At 43.6% G+C, this 20213-nt stretch overlaps 1 protein-coding gene across 2 annotated transcripts in view; it reads right to left on the bottom strand.

The window, feature by feature from the left end:
* Window positions 1–1591: 1591 nt before the first annotated feature.
* The window catches only part of shisa9a (shisa family member 9a), a 34067-nt gene continuing 15445 nt past the window's right edge, over window positions 1592–20213 (bottom strand). For both annotated transcript variants that reach the window (XM_057030213.1, XM_057030224.1), the window contains exons 3-4: window positions 12782–13012; window positions 1592–8111 (exon numbers count right to left, since the gene is read on the bottom strand). In XM_057030213.1, the coding sequence (XP_056886193.1) occupies window positions 7234–8111; window positions 12782–13012 (1109 nt within the window). In that variant the 3' untranslated portion in view covers window positions 1592–7233. The remainder of the gene's footprint in view (window positions 8112–12781; window positions 13013–20213) is intronic.

Raw genomic sequence — 20213 nt, 5'->3', positions numbered from 1 at the left:
GATGAAAGACGTTCTTCACTGGAGCTCCATTTTTCATTTCAAATCCACAAATGCAGCAAGGTTTTGAATGCAAAGCAGAGCTGGAGATCAAAATTTCAGACCAAAGACGTTAAGAAACAACAAAGAGAGTTCCTGGGTCTCCATCTGCGGAATCCCTTCAGGCTGTTCACTCTTTTCTCTTCAGACTCTGACTCCTGATCCTGATCTAAAGCTTTGGAAGACAAAGGTTCAGTTTCACAGATGCTGTATTTTACTGCTGTGGGCCATGACATTCATTCACACAATTCCCCAAAAAACAGGATGTCTTTTGTTTCTCTCTCTGTCTCTCTCTCCCTCACACACACACACACACACACACACACACACACACAACTTGTCACCACTATTTGTATTGCTGTTTCATCCAGATGTTTAAGCTGAAATACTGCGGAGGTTTTTGCTTTTATAGAGGCTCCAGGCATCACGTACTAGCCTAGCAAAAAAAAGAGTCTGCAGTCACTGTGCCTGTTGACCTCTGATTAAGCTTTGTCCTGAAAATGAAAAAAAAAGAACCTGAAAATTCCTGGAAATCCTCTCTTCCACTTTCATTTCCTTTCATCACTGTAAGAAATATAGTTGAATAAACCTTCTGGGTCAAATTAAGCTGTCTCACACAATGTCTGGTGGCCTTCTGGTGACCGTCCCCAGCCCCGCTGGATGAAATAGGAGTTTCAAAGTTCTCAGTTTTCCAAACTACAGCCAAAAAGAACTACGAGTAGAATGTGATGGAAATGATGGGCCACAAATTACAAGTCTGAGAAACAAAACCATTCTCAGACGGAAGAAAGTAGGGGGTAAAACGGATCATTAGACTGTTTTGTATACCCCACCCGAGTGTGAGTAATAATTAGAATCAGTGTGATCTCTCTGTCAAAACATCTGAAGATGATTGGATCCTGCACCAGCTCTCCGGCACACGAGACTGAGAAAGGACGGCGTAGAGAGCCTGCACCTCCCCTGAGGTCACGTTAGAGATGGTGGAGCACACAATAGCCTACTGATGGACGCTGATGGTGGCGGCGGTAAGACCGGAGTTTGTGGTCGACAGCTCAGGTAGCAGCAGATGGCTTAAAGAGACACAGGTTAGCTTTGTCTCCTGAACGGTTTCCTCTCTGGAAACTGGATCACACCTGTAAATTCTTATTGTTCAAGTCTGCTGTTGTTAGTTGGGTGAGGAGTTAAAACTGGTTCTCAACCCGATCCAAACCCAATGGAACCCAAGCTTGGTTCAGTGCCATTAAATTATTATTTTTTATAAATCTATTGATATACAGGGAACTGAAAACTAATAGCATTATTCAGCGTCAAAACTTTAAATAGGTTAGGGTGAAAATAGATGAAAAGGTGTTAATTTAGCAGCATGTAACAATGTCTGACTGTCGCCTTGATTTTTCTCTGCTGCTATTTATAGGAATGTCCAGAGTTCGTCCAATCAAGTCCGTCAGCATCCGCTTAACATGTAACGTGAAACCCTCGCTCTGACGACGGATATAAATAACAAAAGACAGCAGGAACCGAAATAATCCAGACAAAAGACAAAGCAGAGCGGACATTTTTTTTTTACAGAAGTCATCTTTTATTGCCACGTAAGAAAGTTTTATATAGAACAATCAGATGGCAAATCAACAACTCAAAGGAAGAACAAAAAAAAGCCCTGTCACCCCCCCCAAAAAAAAGAACAGACTGATTTAGAGCAACACTATGGTCATATATTTTTGGACTAAAACATTGGCTATACTGCATCTCATTTTTTTTCTCCTAACAAGTGAACAGTACCAAAATACAGCTTTTCCATAATCTCACAAATTATAAAGTGGGTGAATAGGAAGATGACAGCGTGGCATCACGGTGCATAATAGAAGCTACTGTGCAAACAATAGCGAGAGATGGGCTTTACCATAGAAAATATGCTGTACGAGTCACACATTGATGCAGTGTCGGGGCCATATGTATACATATACACATATGCATAAACACCACAAACTGGTCTGGACGTCAAAAATAGAAAATCGGTTCTGGTATAATTTTGCATGTAATGTGTGATTAACACCAAAATGAGTTAATCAATGATCTCTTCTATAAAAGGACAACATTTCTAGCAGACAGGAGTCATATCACAAATAGCTTATTGATCCTCCAACGGTGATGGAAAAATCCCTGCGCTCGGGACTGACGCAGAGGTCTCGTGATTGATGTCAACGATAACGATATTCAGGTTTATGGTTAAAAAAAAGATCAGTACAAAGCACACGATAGAGTAGAAGCGAACCCTTTAAAAACAGATGAGCGCTGCAGAGCGAAGAACGTCTCTGCTGTTTCTGTGTGCATAAGTTGAAAGTTCTGGACCGGTGACTGATGCTATACAAAGTCGTAAACATAGCTGACAAGAAACTCTTTGATAATATAGCAAATATATTGATATATGTATATGTGTGGTTTTTTTGACCATACCGATGCTGCTCTTGATGAGCCGTTTGTGAGTCCAGCGAAGAGCAACAAAAGTAGACTAGAGAAGAATCTGGGTCAAATGTCACCTGTGATTGAGCCCTTTGGTGTCGTTCCGCACGTACTGTACATATTCCACTCATCACAGCTGCCTCCTGCTATACTTAAGAGGAAAAATACTGCGTTTTTTTGCATGAGAGGAAAACAGACTTTCTGCCCTTCACACACAGGGAACATTACAGAACGTTCAGTTGCGTCACCTGTATGCAACCTGCAAATGCCGCAGCCCAAAGCTGACACATCAGAGCAGCTGGGTGGAACCGACACTTACAGGGGCCCATACAAATCAGAGAATTCGCTGATAAATGTGACGCTGATGAGCGTTTATATGTGTGTGAGCCAACAGTCATCTTTTATTCACAGTATTCTAAATGGTACTCCTCATGCTCTCAGGCTGTGCCTCACTTATATTTTTGCAGCTATGCATAATTAAAAGTGTGGACAGTAGGTCCCTCTCCTTCCCACTGTGGGACAAAACACATTCCCCAATGCAGCGCTTCTGTTTTTACTGAAAGTTCCTGGTAGATATTCCTCCGCGTGCCTTCCTCCCAGCGGCAGTCTGTTCCCCTGAGCTTTATTCAAGCACCACTCATCTCATCAGGTTACTGTTTTACATGAACACAAGATGAACCATAATCCTCCATTTCAAATCCCCCATGACCTGCACATCTGCGTGAAGAAGGGGAGGTATAACCTTTTGTAGTCCGTCCATCCATCCATCCATCCATCCATCCATCCATCCATCCATCCATCAATATGACTTCATTTTCTTTTCTTTTTTCAAATAAGTCCAGCTTTAATTTCTTATTTCTTCCACACATCCTCTCAGCAAACTGCAAAGGCATTTGCAAAGATGAATGTAAGCTCTCCTGCCCTACGGATCTGTTCTGAAAAAAAAACAACCCAACAATGTGACGATGTGGTTTGTAGATAACAGCAATTTTCCTCACTGAACAGCACAAATGTGATAGTGAAAACTGCTTTTAGTACATTATTGGAGCGAAAGAAGTCCTTGATCTCCCTCAAATGCATCATTGAAAAAGCCAAAAGCAAAGGTCTTGGTCCAGATCACAAGGCCACAAACACATTTAGCTTAAACATTTATACCATGTGCCCTCATGCTGCATGCTCCAGTGGCCTGATTCCTGCTCCGAACTGTTACTACTGAGCCAGTATGCCATCTCAGGGGGGTCTAATTTCTAAAATGAGGCTGTTTTCATCTCTGCCTCCACTTCAGACCCAAAGCCCATTCTGACAGGATTAAAAACAAGTCATAATGATTCATAATAAAGACCCTCTTTAAACTGTGGGCGGTCCTAGACCTGAAGCCTAATCAACAGCTGAATGGATGGAAACGACAAGCAATCACTGAGCAATCCTGAAATGCCCACAATATTGGTGCTTGTTGATGGAACTTTCTCTAAAGTTCTTCTTAGAATCACAAAAACAATTTATAAAGCAGATAATCTCTTATTAGCAGGCTAGCAGTTGGATAAACAAGACATACGTACATGATCGTCTCCTCCTATTTGTCAGGGCATCAGACTGGTTTAGAAGAGGAGGTGAAGTTCAAATAAAAAAGTGCCAAATGTAAAATAAGCAAATGTAGTTTAGCAATGCAAGCCAGTTAAGCCCAGTATCAACAATTAACACATCTATAATGTTGAAAGGACTCAAAGAAGGTTTTTGGTTTTCCAGTTAATTTTGACTATTATTATTTTGATAATATTGTTGCACAAGCTGAACGTCATTATTTTAGTCCCAAATTGTCAAAATGCAGAAAAGAGGATTTATATGTTCATCCCCATAAACGAGCAGAAAGTGTTTGGCTCTGTAACCACACTGGTTGCTCTGCACCGCTGTCCTTGCTGTTCTGCTGTGTTTTATTTTATTTTTTTTGTCTGGCTAGCGCTGATCAAAATGTCAGACACGACTGCCTCCTCAACCCACTCATCTGCGGCCCTGACCCCTTCAACCATGACGCTGCCTGTGCGACCAATGCTCCGCTTCCTCTCAGTGAGGGAAAAGGCCCCTTTATTTACCGACTGTTTCCGCAACCCTGCCCACTTTCTATTGTTCCAGTGGCTGATTTTTATTTTTTCCTGAATGAGCTTTAAGAACGGGGCAGCACTGGGGGGCAAGAAGGGTTTATATTTCCAGCTCTCCGCTTTGGGGTTTGTGTCAACTGGGTCCGATAATGTGCATCCGGAGCAAACATCGACCTGCTTCTCAACAATACCACCAGCTGACATGGAAAGAAAGAAGTAAACACTGGGGATAGAAGTGGTAAACAAAAACTTCACAAAGGGTTCTTGTTAAATTCATGCAGATTTATGGGATCCCGAACTTCATTTCCATGAGATTTGGTTTCTTTGCTTTGCTTCTTTGACTTTGAAGAAACAAATTTTCCAAATTTAGATTGAAACATACAAACATTAAAAAAAAAACACCTTTCCCATTGATGTGAGGGGCTGAAGCAATTATTCAGCGTCTCCTCCTCGCTGCACTCCTTTGTCATCAGGTTTGTTTTTGCTCCGAAGATGTTTCCATTCAATCAGAAGCAAAAGGAGTGAAGGAGGATATACGGATTAAAAATCTCAACAGTTAATCGCTACAGAGGGCCAAAGTCTGGAGTTTCGTAGTCTTTCATGAAGAAGAGGCGCAGGAGCAGTATTGACTTGTCCTGCTGCGATGACGCCTGCCGCTCCGTATTGTGGTAGCACAGAGAGAGCAGAGTCCATCCTGTGATGTTTCAAGTGTGCGACTGTGTGTGTATGTGAGAGTGTACGGAGGTGACACCTTTGAACGCTCTGGTGACATGTGAAAGCTTGTTCCATGAGTTTATTTTGGTATCAGACTTGCAGTCATGTGACCTTTGGAGCGGCGGGAGGTTATTTTTGTTTTCTGAAGCGACCGACAAAATGGGCCAAATGAATTAATGCTTATAGTTCCATGTTTTTTGTTGTTGTTGTTTATTGTCTTGCCTCATCTCTGTCATAAATACCATCACAAACTGGTACTGGTGGAGGCCAGTCCTCTAAATTTGTGCATGAGGATAAACGGCAGCTCGTTAGCATCAAAAATGCATCTTAGTCTCAACAGTGAAGAGGTGGAAGCAGCACACAGATAACAAAGTCAGAATTCTAACTCTTAATCTCTCTGTTACGGCAGCAATCAGACTTGCAGAAGATTTCAATATTTGCCTTATTTGTCAGAATTAAGGATTTCATTTTTTTTAAAGGTTTGATTCACGTAACCCAGATTCTTGTGCTTTTTTTCTTGCTTTTTGTACAGCCAAAGCTTCAGTAGAGTGGAGGATATAAGCTAGCGTAGTTTGCTGTGCCGCCCATTAGCGTAAATGGAATGTGGTGTTTTTGATATTTCTTGGTATTTTCTTGGAACTTCTAAATGTGAAATACTGATGGCTGCAATATCACCATACATACAGCAGAGGGTTCTTCAGGCGAAGTCCTCGATCTGGGATTTTAATGTCATTGAACAGGAAATTCCTGCACACCTTTGGCCAATCCACTTAATACACACTTGACCAAACTAAATTCTGATTGGCACAATAAAACAATTACCGGACTCTGAGTTAAGAGAGCAATAGTGTCAATATGGCCATTTACAGACGCTCCAAAGACAGTTTCAGTCAGTAAAAAGTCAGGGGGGCACAATACTTACTGAACTATTTCTATCTAAAAATATCAATCTGAAAGACAACAAATATGTATAAATTAAAATATCAGCCTGTGTGCATTTTACTCATATTTCATGTTAACGTCTCATATTATTTTCAAATCCAGGGTATGGTATGTGTACAGGAAATGTTCTTCTATAACAACACCACGCACGTGTGTGAGTGTACATGTGTGCATTTGCGTGAATGAGAATCGTGCTCCAAGGAAACTCTGCTCGCACTGGCAGATGCTGCCTCCCTGCTTCCTCATCCATTCTGGAGGCCACCCGTCCCCATGATGAGTCTCAGGCCAGAACAATGGCAGTGTGACAGCTTCTATGTCCTGGAGCCGCGTGGAAAACGGCGACCTTCAGCTGCAGAGCTTTAAGAAGGCGCTTCTGAAAAGCCAGAGTACAAAGCCTTGCATGCCTGCAGTCTGAAGCCCAGCACCCTCACCATGAGCGTCTCTTCCAAAGCCCTCGGAGGATTGGGGTGAAACAGAAAGGACTGTCATTTCTTCCAAACCATTTGATGCCTGATGAGCAGAATTCTTGATGTGAGGTCGGCAGATAAATAGGGTTTTTTTCCCCCACTTTTCCTGTGATGCTGTGCTGCCTCTCGCTTCAGAGTCATTTATTCAGTCCAGTTTTCTATCAGCAACCTTCCGCTTCATCAGCCTTGCGTCGCACTGTTAAATGTTGTTATCATGAAGGAGCCGATTTTGGCTGTGAGTCACTACATGTGCACCGACATCTCCGCTCTGTAGGCCGTTTGGTTTATGATCTTAGATGCCACCGAGTCAGACGCCAACTTCATGACCGCAAACATCTGTCCTGTGATTTGATTGGTGGGACTCGGACCAATTGTCCCACTATACTGACTGGTATACCAACGAGTCACACAAATACACACACAGATCCGCACGTGTCCAACAAGGGAGTTGGTGTCATAGCTCATGACTTGACTTGTGCCACCACCCCACATGAATCCTTTCCTTTGCTCTCCCGTTCTCACACAGTCACTTCTGTTTTACTGTTGGTCACAAAGTAGGGCTGCGTGGGCAGGTAATGCTGGCTGTGGCTGTGGCCTCTGCTGCCGTGGAGTGGGTTTGGCTCCAGAATGGTGCATTGAGGCCTCTTGTGCCCGTAGTTCTTCCTCCGGCCAACCGTCTCAGTCCCATCCCAGCCCTTTAGCCCCAGCCCCATCGCATGCCCAGCTGCAATTGTGTTAGAACTGTAAGCCAATGGACGGCCCATTGTCGCAGAGCTGGAGCCAAAAGTGGTCCCAGCAGCCCTGGAGATGCCCAGAGATGTGCCGCCTGGCATTGTCCCAGCCATGTGTGCCAGGGAGGGAGCCCCAAGTCCTGGCGACTTGCTACTGTGGCTGTGAACATGAGTGTGAGAGCTGTGAAAGCCGTGGGAGGTGTGGGCAACGTGACCGTGGGTACTTTTGGGTTTGTGGCCATTCGGTTTGAGTCCACCTCCTCCTCCCACACCGGCAATGTGGCGTTCTGTTGGGAGTGTTGACACGGCAGAGATGTTGGGCATCTCTGTGATATAGGTGGCCACCGGCTCGGGAGTCAATGGACCCAGAGAAGTCATGGGTGTCATGGTCGACATTGGGGCGAGGGAAGTCATGGGTGTCATAGAGGTCATGGGCATCATAGATGGCATTGGGGCCACAGAGTTCATCTGAGTGATGTTGGGGTTCATGGTATTGGAAATCATTGGGTTGGATGCCATAGGGTTTGTCGTCATTGGGGGTGTCATCGATGACATGTTGCCAAGGGAAGGTCTTGAGTTGCCCATTGGCTGAAGAGGAAGCCCACCTTTTGTTGGTAGCTCAACCATCAGCCGGCGCTTGTAGATTTCACCATTGTACTTGGCAGCTGAGAGAAGGAGGAAAGACAATTGACTACACTTTATTAGCTGAACAACACAGAGAGCTACGTATATAGAAAAAAGCGCATCATCTGTAAACAAAGAAACACATGTAAATCTGCACATTTCACTGGAATAATTTCACATTTTTGTTAAAATGATGCGTGCATGGAGGTGTGTGTAGCCGCAGGAAAAAAGCTTCACTCTCATTTGCCACAAAAAGTAAAAAAAAAAAAAAATGGCAAAAGCTACAGTCATAATTCAGTCTGTAAGAAGAGCAAGATTTGGCAATGTTTTAAATCTTTCTTTTGGGATTAATGAACTGGATTCGATACAGATGCACATCTCCTCAGGCTATGTGTTGGGTTAGGGAAGAAAAGGAGCTGAGCAAGTTTGATTCCAAGAAGAACACAAAGCGAAGTGGGAGTTTTTATTTCACTATAAAGCCTTAAAATCTATCTCCATTGCTAATGATGATGATAATGCTAATGATGCTAATCCTGAGCTCATCAGGGCATCCAGTTCTGGTGTAACACCTGGCTAAATGTAAATACACTAATCTTTAGCTTCCCATTCCCCCAACAATGAGGAAAGAATGGTTGTCAGACACATTTTTGGTCTGTGATTAATGAATGGTCCCACGCGACCTTCGCCTGATTAACCCTTGGTTCATTCAGCCGTGATTATAACACAGAATATTCAGGAATGAAAGAGCTCTTATTCTCCTGCAAAGAGCACTGTGGTGTTTTCTTTTGTCAGTCTATGACTACGCTGAAGTGTATTTGTGAAGATTAAAGAGAATTGGAACCATGTGTTTACTTTTTATCATTTTTATATGAATTATATGCATATTTACTGTAATTATCAGCCCTGGAAATGTTGTATGTGGCTACACAAGTCCTTTTTTTTCTCTTTCGTACTGTTTAAAAGTTAATTGAAGGTATGAATTCTCATCGTGAGTGAAGGCAAAGTGTAATATGTGTAAAAAGCACATTCATATGTATCTAAGACAGAAAAAAATCAATATAATTCTGTGATTCAAAGCTTCACGTTTGTCCTTCCATGTGTCAGTGACTGTCACCAGGCCTCAGTGTCTCTTATCTCTACAAAATGTGACCTTCTTTTCCATCAAATTCATGTTCAGAGAGAATTCATTACTCTTTAGCCCTTGTTGCCTCCATGTCCTTGAAGATAAAGTTAACACACTCAGCCAGTTTGCTTTGCCGCTGTAACTATAAATCTAGTTTATCGCTCTGTGAGCAGGAAAAGAGGAGCCAGCAGCCCAGCGAGGGGGTGGCAGAGGGGCTCGCAGACGACGAGGGAAAGGGAGACGGGAAAGGGAGCAGCGCCTCGGCCCGCCTCCGGGGATCAGAATTGCTCAGGCGACAGGTGAATCAATCTGGTGTCAGTTCAGCAGCACAGTGCACACATCCTGCAATGGACGTGAGTGGAAATGTAAAATACAGCTGTTACTTCCAGCTGGGAAAGGCCAGCATCCAGCTAAGAACGGTGTAAAAGTCAGACTCGGCTTCCCTCAAGTCCCCCCGCGCCAATAATCTTTAAATGTTATGAGATTTAGGACTCTGACATTCCTGGTTTAAGCTGATGTTATAAAAGTTGCATCACCCATGACGATCTTTAAACCATCCTCTGACATTTCATGCTGAAAGGTTTTAATAGAAAATGGTTCACAGCACGGATGAGCTAAATTCTCATCTAAACCAACACGGGTCACCTTTTGTGGCTAAGAACCATCGTGCTGCTTAAACCATATGTTGCTCCTATGCATCTCTGCTATGCTGAAGCAAACTCACAAACCAGTTTCAAGCTCCAAACCTCCCATAAATATTAACATCAACTGTCTCATAGAAGCTGTGATAGTTCTGCATTTCAAGTCTAATAAAGCAGGTGGAGTGGGCGGAGGTGATCCTTTTAGAACCTGTGATGTAATCGGTGGTGATAAATTCTGCATCACCCTTTTCAACGATCCACAGGTCGGTCCTCCCGGGGACCTTGGTGGATTTCGATAAAGTGACCTTATGCCTTGAGGGGGCATTGTAGATGGGTATTGATTAATAGAAGTCTTTCTTATCAGCTGGACAGTAAACCATTGAAAAAGGGGCAGAGGTAATTACAGAAAAAGAAGAGCTGCCCTGATCTCAGTTTTGGATTTGTAAACATGGTTTTGTCTGCTGTGTTTTAGCCTCTTTCCTTCCTTTTCTGAGCCCGTGTCCTGGTTTTAGGAACTGTATGTCTCTGAATGGGTTTCAAATCCTATCTTTATGAATTCCACTTGTGGAATGGAAATCTGTCAGTCAACCATGAGAGTGGGGGTGGGTGATAGAGGACAGGGGGGCACCTGTCAATTACAGAAATGGAATCAGATATGAGCTGCTGTATGGGAGGATTGAGAGGAGGAGACCAATCATTCTTTAAGAAGCGATATAGAGCATGATGGGTTGAGGTGGTGGGGGGAGGGGGGTGGCAGGTGAGTGGGAAAAGAAAGAAAAAGGTGAAGGGGAAAAACAGCAAAGGAGGGGGCAGAAGGTGGACGAAGAAGGCGGTGATATGAAATGTGAATTTAAATTCATATTGATGGAAAGCGGCTGGGGGCGGGAGGAGCTGGGCTGGATTTAAATCTCACACTGAAGCACATTTGCCCATCTGTCAGCAAAGCACACTTATAGTCGTGCCTGTCACCCCCAACTCCACCCCACCCCACCGCCAGGGCCTGAAAACATTAGAGTAGGTCCATCTGCAGCCATGGAACTGCCACCGAAGCATCTGGTCCGGTTCACGTGTGTCAGAGCCGATGCTGCAGCTATGCAGACATTCAAAAGAACACTTTAATGGCTACGGATAGTTGTTTCCGAGCCTTAATCTGTGGGACAACTGTCTAACAACTGTCCACTGACGCATTCCTTGCTTGCTTTTATTGGTCGGCTTTTTTCATGCCATGTGTTCGTCTCCCCCTTTTTTGTTGTTGCCCTCTCAACGAGACACCAGATCAGATTCAGAAAAAGTGGCTGGGAACATCGATAAAGAATAAATAGTTCTGACAAGAACAAGAGATTTGGGCATTTGCTACATCAGAGGATGAGTCCTGTCTGCTCAGACTGACCAATCAGCCATCTGCTGTGTTTCAACTAAACCTTTTAGCATCAGATCAGAGTGCTTGTACAACAAAACCAACAACCTCAGCTTTAATTATTTGATTTCATTTGGACTTATCATTGAAAACAAGGTGAAACTCCTCCCGGACTGATATTCACCGAGCACTTTTGAGCCCCCGGGCTCTGCAACAGGTCTGTTTTTTTGGTCCTTATTGAAATCAAACTCCTTTAATGTGTTTTCCATTGGTGAAGTTAGCTTGGCTAGCAAGAGTCACTAGTTTTGCTCTACACACTGACAGAGAACTATTTTTATTTATATAGTATTCATACAAGCAAGTATTATAGATTAAAGGTTAACTTAATTTAAACATTTTATTCAGAGAGTGTAGTTTGTAGGATAATATAATGATTAAGAAGGTAGCATCTTGGCCTACTATCATTTTGAAGGGTGGTGCAGATCTCCTGGAGCAAACCTGCCTGAGAATATTAGAATTTCATTTTTCATCTTAACTTAAAGCTGCAACAGAAATGGGAAATGTACCTCAAAGATTGATGCTGACACTTTCTGTGATATTTATCCTGTACAATATGTGATGTTGCATCTCAGAATTCATAACAAATAAAAAATAACCTGTCAATCCCTGTTATTCATCATTTTCTGTTTTCAATTTCGCTGACAAATCTATAACCCGCTGACACGGTCGCACACGGTTCTTGCTTCTAAAAATCAGCATAAGCAATAATGCTAATCTGTTACTGTAACGCGTCTGGGGATGAGTCACGGCCCCCGTGTACAGTGTGAGGCAGAAGAGAAGGAAAAAAGTTTACACCTACATTCTTCATCCAAATCAAATTTCAGTTTGCAGCACTTGGCAGACGGGGGGAAAAAAGGCTTTCCAATGATGGCTTCTGATTATTTTCTAATAAACTGCACAAACGCAGACAAATAACACCTCGCGGCTGTTTCTACACATCCTCTATGTGTTTGCAGTGAACAGCCGGTGGGCTGGATTAAAATCAAGTGGAGGCCGGGGTACCGGTTTCGGAAGATGATTGGCAATCCCAAATGGATCCAGGTGATGAAATAGTCGTGCCACTGCCAATAACACAGGGCATCGTGCTGCAGATTCCAAATGGCTGCACTGGCAGCTCATTGAATTCAGCATTGAGCATTAAGCTGTCACACAGTTTGACAAACAGGCTATTTATGTTTTGGTGCAGGACCAGTTTGGTGGCACAGATAAATAACACCTGTCACATCTGTCTGCATTACTGCTTCGGTTTAGTCAAATTGTTACCGGACACCTGGGGTTAAAAATGGCCTGCAGCCTGCGCAAGATGCTTCTGTGACGTGTCGAGGAAGCTCCAAAGTTGTATGGTGATTTATGGTGATCATGCACCCGTTCCGAACAATGCCACAGTCAGAGTCAACAGCAGCTGCTGTTGAATCAACAGTGCAACAGTCGAAGAACATCTCTTACTGTAAAACAAAAAAACCACTCCTTTGCTCTTCAATCTGTCTCAAAAATGTAAAGATGGTGAGATTAAACAGGACGGATGCTCACCCACAGCCTTCAGGGAGGCGTATTTGTTCAGCTCCGTGTTTTGCTGCTGCTGCTGTTGCAGTTGTTGCTGCTGCTGCTGCTGCTGCTGCTGCATCTGATGATGCTGCTGCTGCTGCTGCTGCTGCTGCTGCTGGTGTTCGTAGACGTGAGCCAGCTGGCTGAGAGCAGGGTAGGGATGCTGCGGGGCCATGTTCGAACCGGGCCCCACGTTGTTGTTCATCTGACCACCCTCTGTGGACGGGTGACAAATGACAAGACAAATTTATAATCAGGCTTCGACGGTGCTTTCAAGTTGATCCATAATGCTCAGGACACATTTAAATCCATTTACGTCAGTCAACTAATGGGCTCCAATCATGTCGCACAGCTGCTGCTGCTGAACATCATCCAGCTCAATAAACTGCATCATCTGCACCCCATACTCAGGTAAGGGAAATTATCTGTAATCTCGCCACTACTGGATAATTATGAAAGCTTTATTATGCAGACCCCATTGTTTTTGCACTGCTCTTAATCGATTCCTTTAACAACTGCATTGTTTGTTTAACCATGTTAGCAGTACCTATTAAAAAGTAATTCACTATTTATTTTTGCTTCACTGTAATTTATTTACTTTGTTTCAGGCCCACAGTTCTTTTACTGGTCATTCACTGGTCATATGTTAGTAATAACTGAACTCTATGCACCAGTTTTGGCTGTCCACTCAAGAAAAAAATATCTTTATTGTCCTTGTAACAGAGGAATTAGGGACCATTCTTCTATTGGGGTAGTAAAACCTGATGCTTTATTACCTCATTATACAGTATAGATTGAAAAATAAGTGCATAGGGATTGTAAAAGGGGTTTTTAATTCATTGAAGCACATGCGCATGAAGTACGATCGCAATGCTGATCTCTGGCACATCAGGACTTCGGTTGTCCCGTAACGCCTGACAAAATGTACAGTGGAAGTTCTTAAAAAGCTCTCTGAACAAATCAGTTTAAAAAATATGACCTCAAAACTGCGCAAATTTTGACAGATCGCCATTTCAGGAACAGTCTTCTCAACTGACTTAAGCCCAGTTAATAAAAAAGCATGAATGTTGAGTTCATGCTGTTATTATATTCTTCAGATGCCAGACTTACACTAACTGTAACATTTATACATTCTATACATTCAATAAACTGAACCTGACGACGCAACACCGTGGCATTAACTGCTTCTTTTGAAGCCAGAACGTAGCACATTCCCAGCTCTCTTTTCCGATTGTGCTCAGACAGTCACTCTTACAGCTCGCGATTTAATGAATCAATGGATCAACCTCCACAGTTGTACCTCAGCTGCACCTTCTCTGGATGCTTCAGAGCCCAGATGGCACGATGATAAGACGTCTACAAATGTACAGAGCTGTGCGAGAGCGATGGGAAGCGTAGCAGACTGACACAGTCTGACTTTAAAGCATGGCTGAATATTCAAATATGTGTCTTCAGCAATATTGTCTCGCCGCCCTGGGCCCGTGCGATAATTGCAAATTCCTGTCCACGAAGGCGCGGGTATCTCTGCTAAGTGAATACATCCTGTTAAGAGCTCAAAGATGGCCACTTGATAATTGGAGACATAAAAAAAAAAGTGGCCGCAACAGAAAGGCAAAAGGGTGAAGTGGAGAACTGAAATTGCAGATAAAAAGAAGGAGAAATCATTGAAGACAGAAGCGCAGCGAGAACAGAAATCAAGAAAATGATGATACATTCGGGTGAGATGGGTTTTCTCCCACAGTGGGTCCTTGTGGCACCACATGTTGCCCTAATAGGCCGTTTGAGTCAATCATGAGGGGAAAGTTATGTTCTCTAACAAATCATTTAGAGCTGACAGGGACTCTCTCTCTCTCTCTCTCTCTCTCTCTCTCTCTCTCTCTCTCTCTCTCTCTCTCACACACACACACACACACACTGAAGACAATATCAGCATGACTGGCTCTCTGAAGGCGTCATGAATGCAGCAACATTAGAAGTGATGCTGCGTGAAAAGGAGATCTTGTGGAGTAGAGACGAGATTGAAGTCTTTCCCCCTGCCGTGTATTTCATTAAAAAAAATGTGCTTCCTTTTTTCAGCATGGCCACTTGCACCTCAATTTATTCATTAGGGGTTTGGGCCGGTTTACAGAGTCTTATCGAAGCTCAGGGTCGTCTCCATCTGCGACATCTCTGCTAACACACTCTCCAGTTGCTCTGTGAGATGTTAACATTCAAAAAGTTACACTGGTTGTGCAGGTTGTTACCAGGTGGAAACCCTGGAAATAAAGTGCAAACGCCCTCCAAACCTATATTACCAATATTCTACGAAGGGATGCAATTCCTCCAGGAGCGCCATGTGAGTTTCCAGAAGTAGCTCACATGAGCAACAGTGGGCTGATAAAATTGTCGAGCCGCTAACTTGTCATTGAGGCTGTTGTAATCAGCGGTGTTTAACACTTAGTTGTGATAAACTGGCTCACAGCTGGAGCTCAGATGGAAAAAACACACTGCAAACCGGACTCCAGCCAAAGGCCGAACACCAAAAAGCTAATCTTGATATTTAATGAAAGAAAACTTTCTTGCTTTAGAAATGCTTGGGTGTAATTCCACACATGCTCCAGGGACGCCATTCCACTGCTCAGTGACTAAATTACACCTGATAACTCCCTGAAATTGGATCTTCTGGCTGCAGCGATCTTAGTCTATTTATCTTTAGCTCATTGAGTTACTTTCTCATTCCAGAGTAGAAACTTGCTCTGTTCTTGCTGTCCTGAGCATCGCTGTGCAAAAAATCTGTGATCTGTGGTTGATCGATCAGTCACACCACACCTTAAACAATTTATTTTGGCTTCAAAGAGAGCGGCCTATTTTAATACACCTGAGTCGAACAAATGTCGAATTAGCTTTTTTTCCTCCCCTTTTGAGCAGACTGGTTGCAGCAAAGCTGTTGGGTTTAAACCCCACCGATTCACAAATGCAGATTAAAGGGCCGCTGTGTGTATTTTAGAATGAGCACCCTCAGCAGTTTAAATAAAACCGTGCTTCTAATTATCTCAGCAAGGCATCCTTTTCATTCCAACTCTATGCTTTTAAGGCACAAGACCCAAGATAAGAATCAAACCTACCAACTTCTGCTCTCTTGCTCTCCTCTATAATCCTCTATAATCAATATTTTGGTGTCCTCTCTTTTTATGTGCTGGGAATCCATCTTTGATCTTCGAAAAGATCTCTCTCGCTCTCGCACAGAGATCAGTACCGTATGACATGATCCAGGTCTAAAAACACTGACAGCTGTCATCAGTACCACCGACGGGATACTGACAGAGAAGTTCGACCACTGTGCCTCATTAGATCAAAGCAAATCGCACTCTCTTTTTGGCAATTAGGTCAGAATGTAAGAACTAAAATCCCATTATCTCGGTGTCTTTATTTAAAACAATCCCATTTCACACGTTTCATGTTATTAACCTTTTTAAGTTTTAACAATTTGCACGGAATAAAAACAACCAGGTCGGAGCTCCCAGAAAAAGGCAAAAATAGCAGCTGAGAATAAGAAAGAAAAGCAACTGCTGCAAAGGAAAATTGACCAGCCAAGATCAATAGATAAATAAATACATGATGTGGGATTGAAGGACCGAATAATTGAGATATTATAATTGAGATATTTTTGTGAACTATTTTAAGGGAAATACGTGAAGGAGACATTTCAATAAATTTAGCCAGCAGGGCAGAGCAACAGGAATGTCCCGATTACATTAAGTGTGAACGTGCAGATAAGACAGCGTGGGGATGACGAGTTTATGACCGCCAGGTATCAGCCCCATAATCACCAACACGTACGCGCGCCACTGCAGAGGCAGAGCATCGAAACATAGAAATGATTTCAAAGGCACTCCGTCTCCATCTCTGGAAGCCAGACAGCCAGAGCGGAGCCGCGAGGCAATCCTCGCAGGTACGAACAGACGCCGAGCTTTCCACGTGTCCCGGAATTTGTAGAATTTGTAGGACTGATGGTCGCTGCTCTTCAGCTGCTTCCCCTGACAATTGTGGCAGAGCTCTGCGAGAAAATGAAGAAAACACATGCGAGGCACTAAGAGAGCTGGCGCACATGCATGTAGGAGTGCTTCTGTCTCACGCTTAGCCCGACTCCATTGCTAGTGTATAGTGTAATTTCACTCCTCCTTTGATTCTGTGCTGACTCATCCATTATTGCCTCTTTGTTCTCCCTCTGCAAATGTATAAACCCTCGTTTTACATGCTACACAAACTGCCCTTCTATCACCACTCAAGCCTCTCCATCTCTCTCGTCATGGCAACAGGATTCTCTTGTATAGTAGTTGCTGAGCAGCACACGGCGCGTTCGCATTGTCCCGCAGTCACCCGCGCCCACATATCAACAGGCGGGCTGGCTGTACTGTACTGAGAAACTCATTGTTATGCAACCTATGCTCTCCTGCCTGCTGCTCCGTCGGGCTGCCCGCTCATCTCAATCTCACTTCTTCACCTGTCGTCTTGCCTCAGCGAAGCTCATTTTATAGGTCACACGATGGTGGTGTCAGGCGCGGTAAAAGAAAGAAACACAACAAAACAAAACCCTGCAAGTCTCGCAGCCTAACAAGTCAATTTTATGTTAGCCGAGCGAAGCATGGACTTAAAATCTGAATTTCTTATATTGCGTTTTACATCTCTGCTAAAGCTCAACAGTAATTTTGTGTCCGTGTCTTAAAATATTGATAGCTAAATTGCACCTGCAGCAAAACACATGAAAGGAGAGGATGATCTGTCTGTGCCAGCGGCCATTCCAAGAGTGCTCTGGGTTTACTTTTCTGTTGGTTGTTTCAGACCCTTTGAAGGGAGGTGGACATGTTAGCTGGTCCATGTTGGTGTGAGGATTGGGAGTTAATCAGATTGGCAGATTTGGACATTTAATAATATCGTGATTCACACGCCACTAACACTCATCGCTGTGAAGATCACGCTAATGCAACATAACTGACTGGAAGCCCGATCACGACCTGATCCGTCACTGAGAGGAACCAGACTGAATACTGCACTGTGCCTCAAAAACACCCTGCAGATGTTTCCACCTAGCTCTAAAAAGACTCCCACACTCCTCTGAGTGCTTGACCTCTGTGCAGCACTGTGCACAACACATGCAGGTGTTGCATGTGCATCTAAAGATTTAGTTGCAGTAAATCTCATACGATTGCAACGTGCCCCCTTTCCCCCAGAGAATCTCCAAGGAGTGGCTACTGATCACCGCTGAGCTTCTTGGAACTTCCATTTTACTATTTGTTTGGGAGACGGGCTTCAAGGCCAAAGGTTAACCTGACTTTAATGAATGTCCTCACAGAGGTAGAAGCACAAAGATGCATGTATTTTTCCTGACCTTTTAAATTGATTTTCTGTTATAATTACATTTTTTGGTTCAGCTCAGCTCTGCCGCTGCTTGTGCACATCCAATTGTGTCCAGAGGGACAGTTTCTGAAGCATCATCAGTGACAATCTGAGTAAACAGAGACATGGCCTGAAAGATTACGCAATCTTCTCCCTGCATTGCTATTGTTAATGCCGGGTTCAACAGGAAATGGCGCCGATATCTTGCTTTAATGGCATTAATCTAATAATAAGTGGGAACTTAAATGTCAACCATATTAAATAGACTGACAAGTAAGGTGAATAAGAATGGGAAAACAATGATGCACTGGAAACAATCAACTCAAACCAACAAACTCTAACCAGCATCCATTAGGTGCAAGGCAGCAACCATCTTGTAGGATTCCCTATTAACTTTCCAGCACCACAGAGAGAGAGACAGGGAGACAGCCGGAAGATGATGGATCGTGACACCGAAGCCGCTCATTTGACAGTTGCGGGACAACGTGGGGGGAGTCTGCGAGGAACCTAGCGACTGCATCGCCGTGGAATTTTAAAGAAGTTCATGAACGACTGGTGTGACATGATAATGGCATCTTACTATATTTAAAGTATGTCACTGCCACCAGTCTGTGTGTCCTTGCCAGGAAATGCCGCCTTAAGAATTTGGGCATCCATGGGTGTGAATAATGCATCTCATGTATCTCAGCCTGGAGGCTGCTGTGCAACAATCAGCGCACACAACCGTCTGCCTTCTCCAAAGCTATGGGTGACTTCCTGGGCCTTATATATGGCCTTGTTTTCCAAACATTGTTCATCTCATTATCATCACCATATGCTGCTAGCTTTATCTCCAATCATTAACGCACCAATTCTCTCCCATTTAGAAAGATTTAGTGGGGGGAAAGCCAGGGGGATCCACAGTAAAGTGTATTGTGAAAAGCTCAGGGGATACAGAGAAATGTGTGAAGCCGGCTCCATTCCAAACCCAATCGCACAGCCCCGCCTAATTCTCACGAGGGTTTGCCATTAAACAGATAGCAGCGTGATGCAGAAACCGTATTATTGGAAAATCTGTCACAGAAAATGGCGTTGGGGAGCGATGGCAGGGATAATGTCTTATCTATCCTTAATTGTTCCTCTCTGAGCCGTTGAAACCGCAATGAGTTCTTCGGCAGTGTTTTTATGATTAGTGCATTTCGTCACCTTCTTCATTTTGACGTGATATTGATTTCTATTGTTCCTGCTTTTCTCTCTGTTTTTCACAGTGGAGCGTTCGCAGCAAAGTTCGCCGATGCTCTGGCTGGCGTGCATTGTCTTGTCGCAGGACAATACGTTGATTTGAGTCTCCCAGGATGTTGTTACTGTAAAACCTGGGCCTCCAATCAATAATACAATTTCACTCTTCTATCGATAAAGACCTCTTTAAATGAGAAATATCACAATCTGTATTGCATTCAAGGGTATGAAAACATGCCCAAATCAGCCGAATCCAAGGGTGACTATCCTCAACACGTTCATTATTTCCCCCCCGCTCCTGTTAGCCTTAAAAGGCAATTAAACCGCAGCCGTTGGCAACAGGAATGTAAAGGTCTGAGCTTTAGCTGTACCAGCAATTCACACATGAAGGAAAACAATCTGTTTATCAGACCTTTAAAATCCAGGAGCGAGCTGACAGATGTGTGGGAGAAAAACACAACGTGCAGAGGAGAAGCTGTGAAACACTGTCTAACAACTGCAAATTCATCAGCAGTAGCGCGGCCTCAGCTCTCAGAGTGTGATGCAGCTGCTGAATAGGTTAATTACTATGTTTGTACCTTGACAGTCGACTTAAGTTACTATATAATGTACCGACAACCGTTGTTGGTGGAGCATCTGTGGAGAGTCATGAGGTGTGTTAATGGCTTCCCTGACTTGTCTTCAGTTTCTGAGGACCTTCTCTACAGCAGGTCCTGGAGCTCATCATTAAGAAAACAATGAAGCTGACAGAAAACTACAAAAATCAAAACAGCTTGTATATCCATGTTTTGTCGGCAGAAACCTGCTGCTTCCTGATCTGTAG

Source organism: Takifugu flavidus, chromosome 1 (assembly GCF_003711565.1).
Source record: "Takifugu flavidus isolate HTHZ2018 chromosome 1, ASM371156v2, whole genome shotgun sequence".
In the NCBI taxonomy this organism is placed as follows: Eukaryota; Metazoa; Chordata; class Actinopteri; order Tetraodontiformes; family Tetraodontidae; genus Takifugu; species Takifugu flavidus.
The sequence above is the reverse complement of the archived record's forward strand: the minus strand, read 5'-3'. Positions and strand labels throughout refer to the sequence as shown.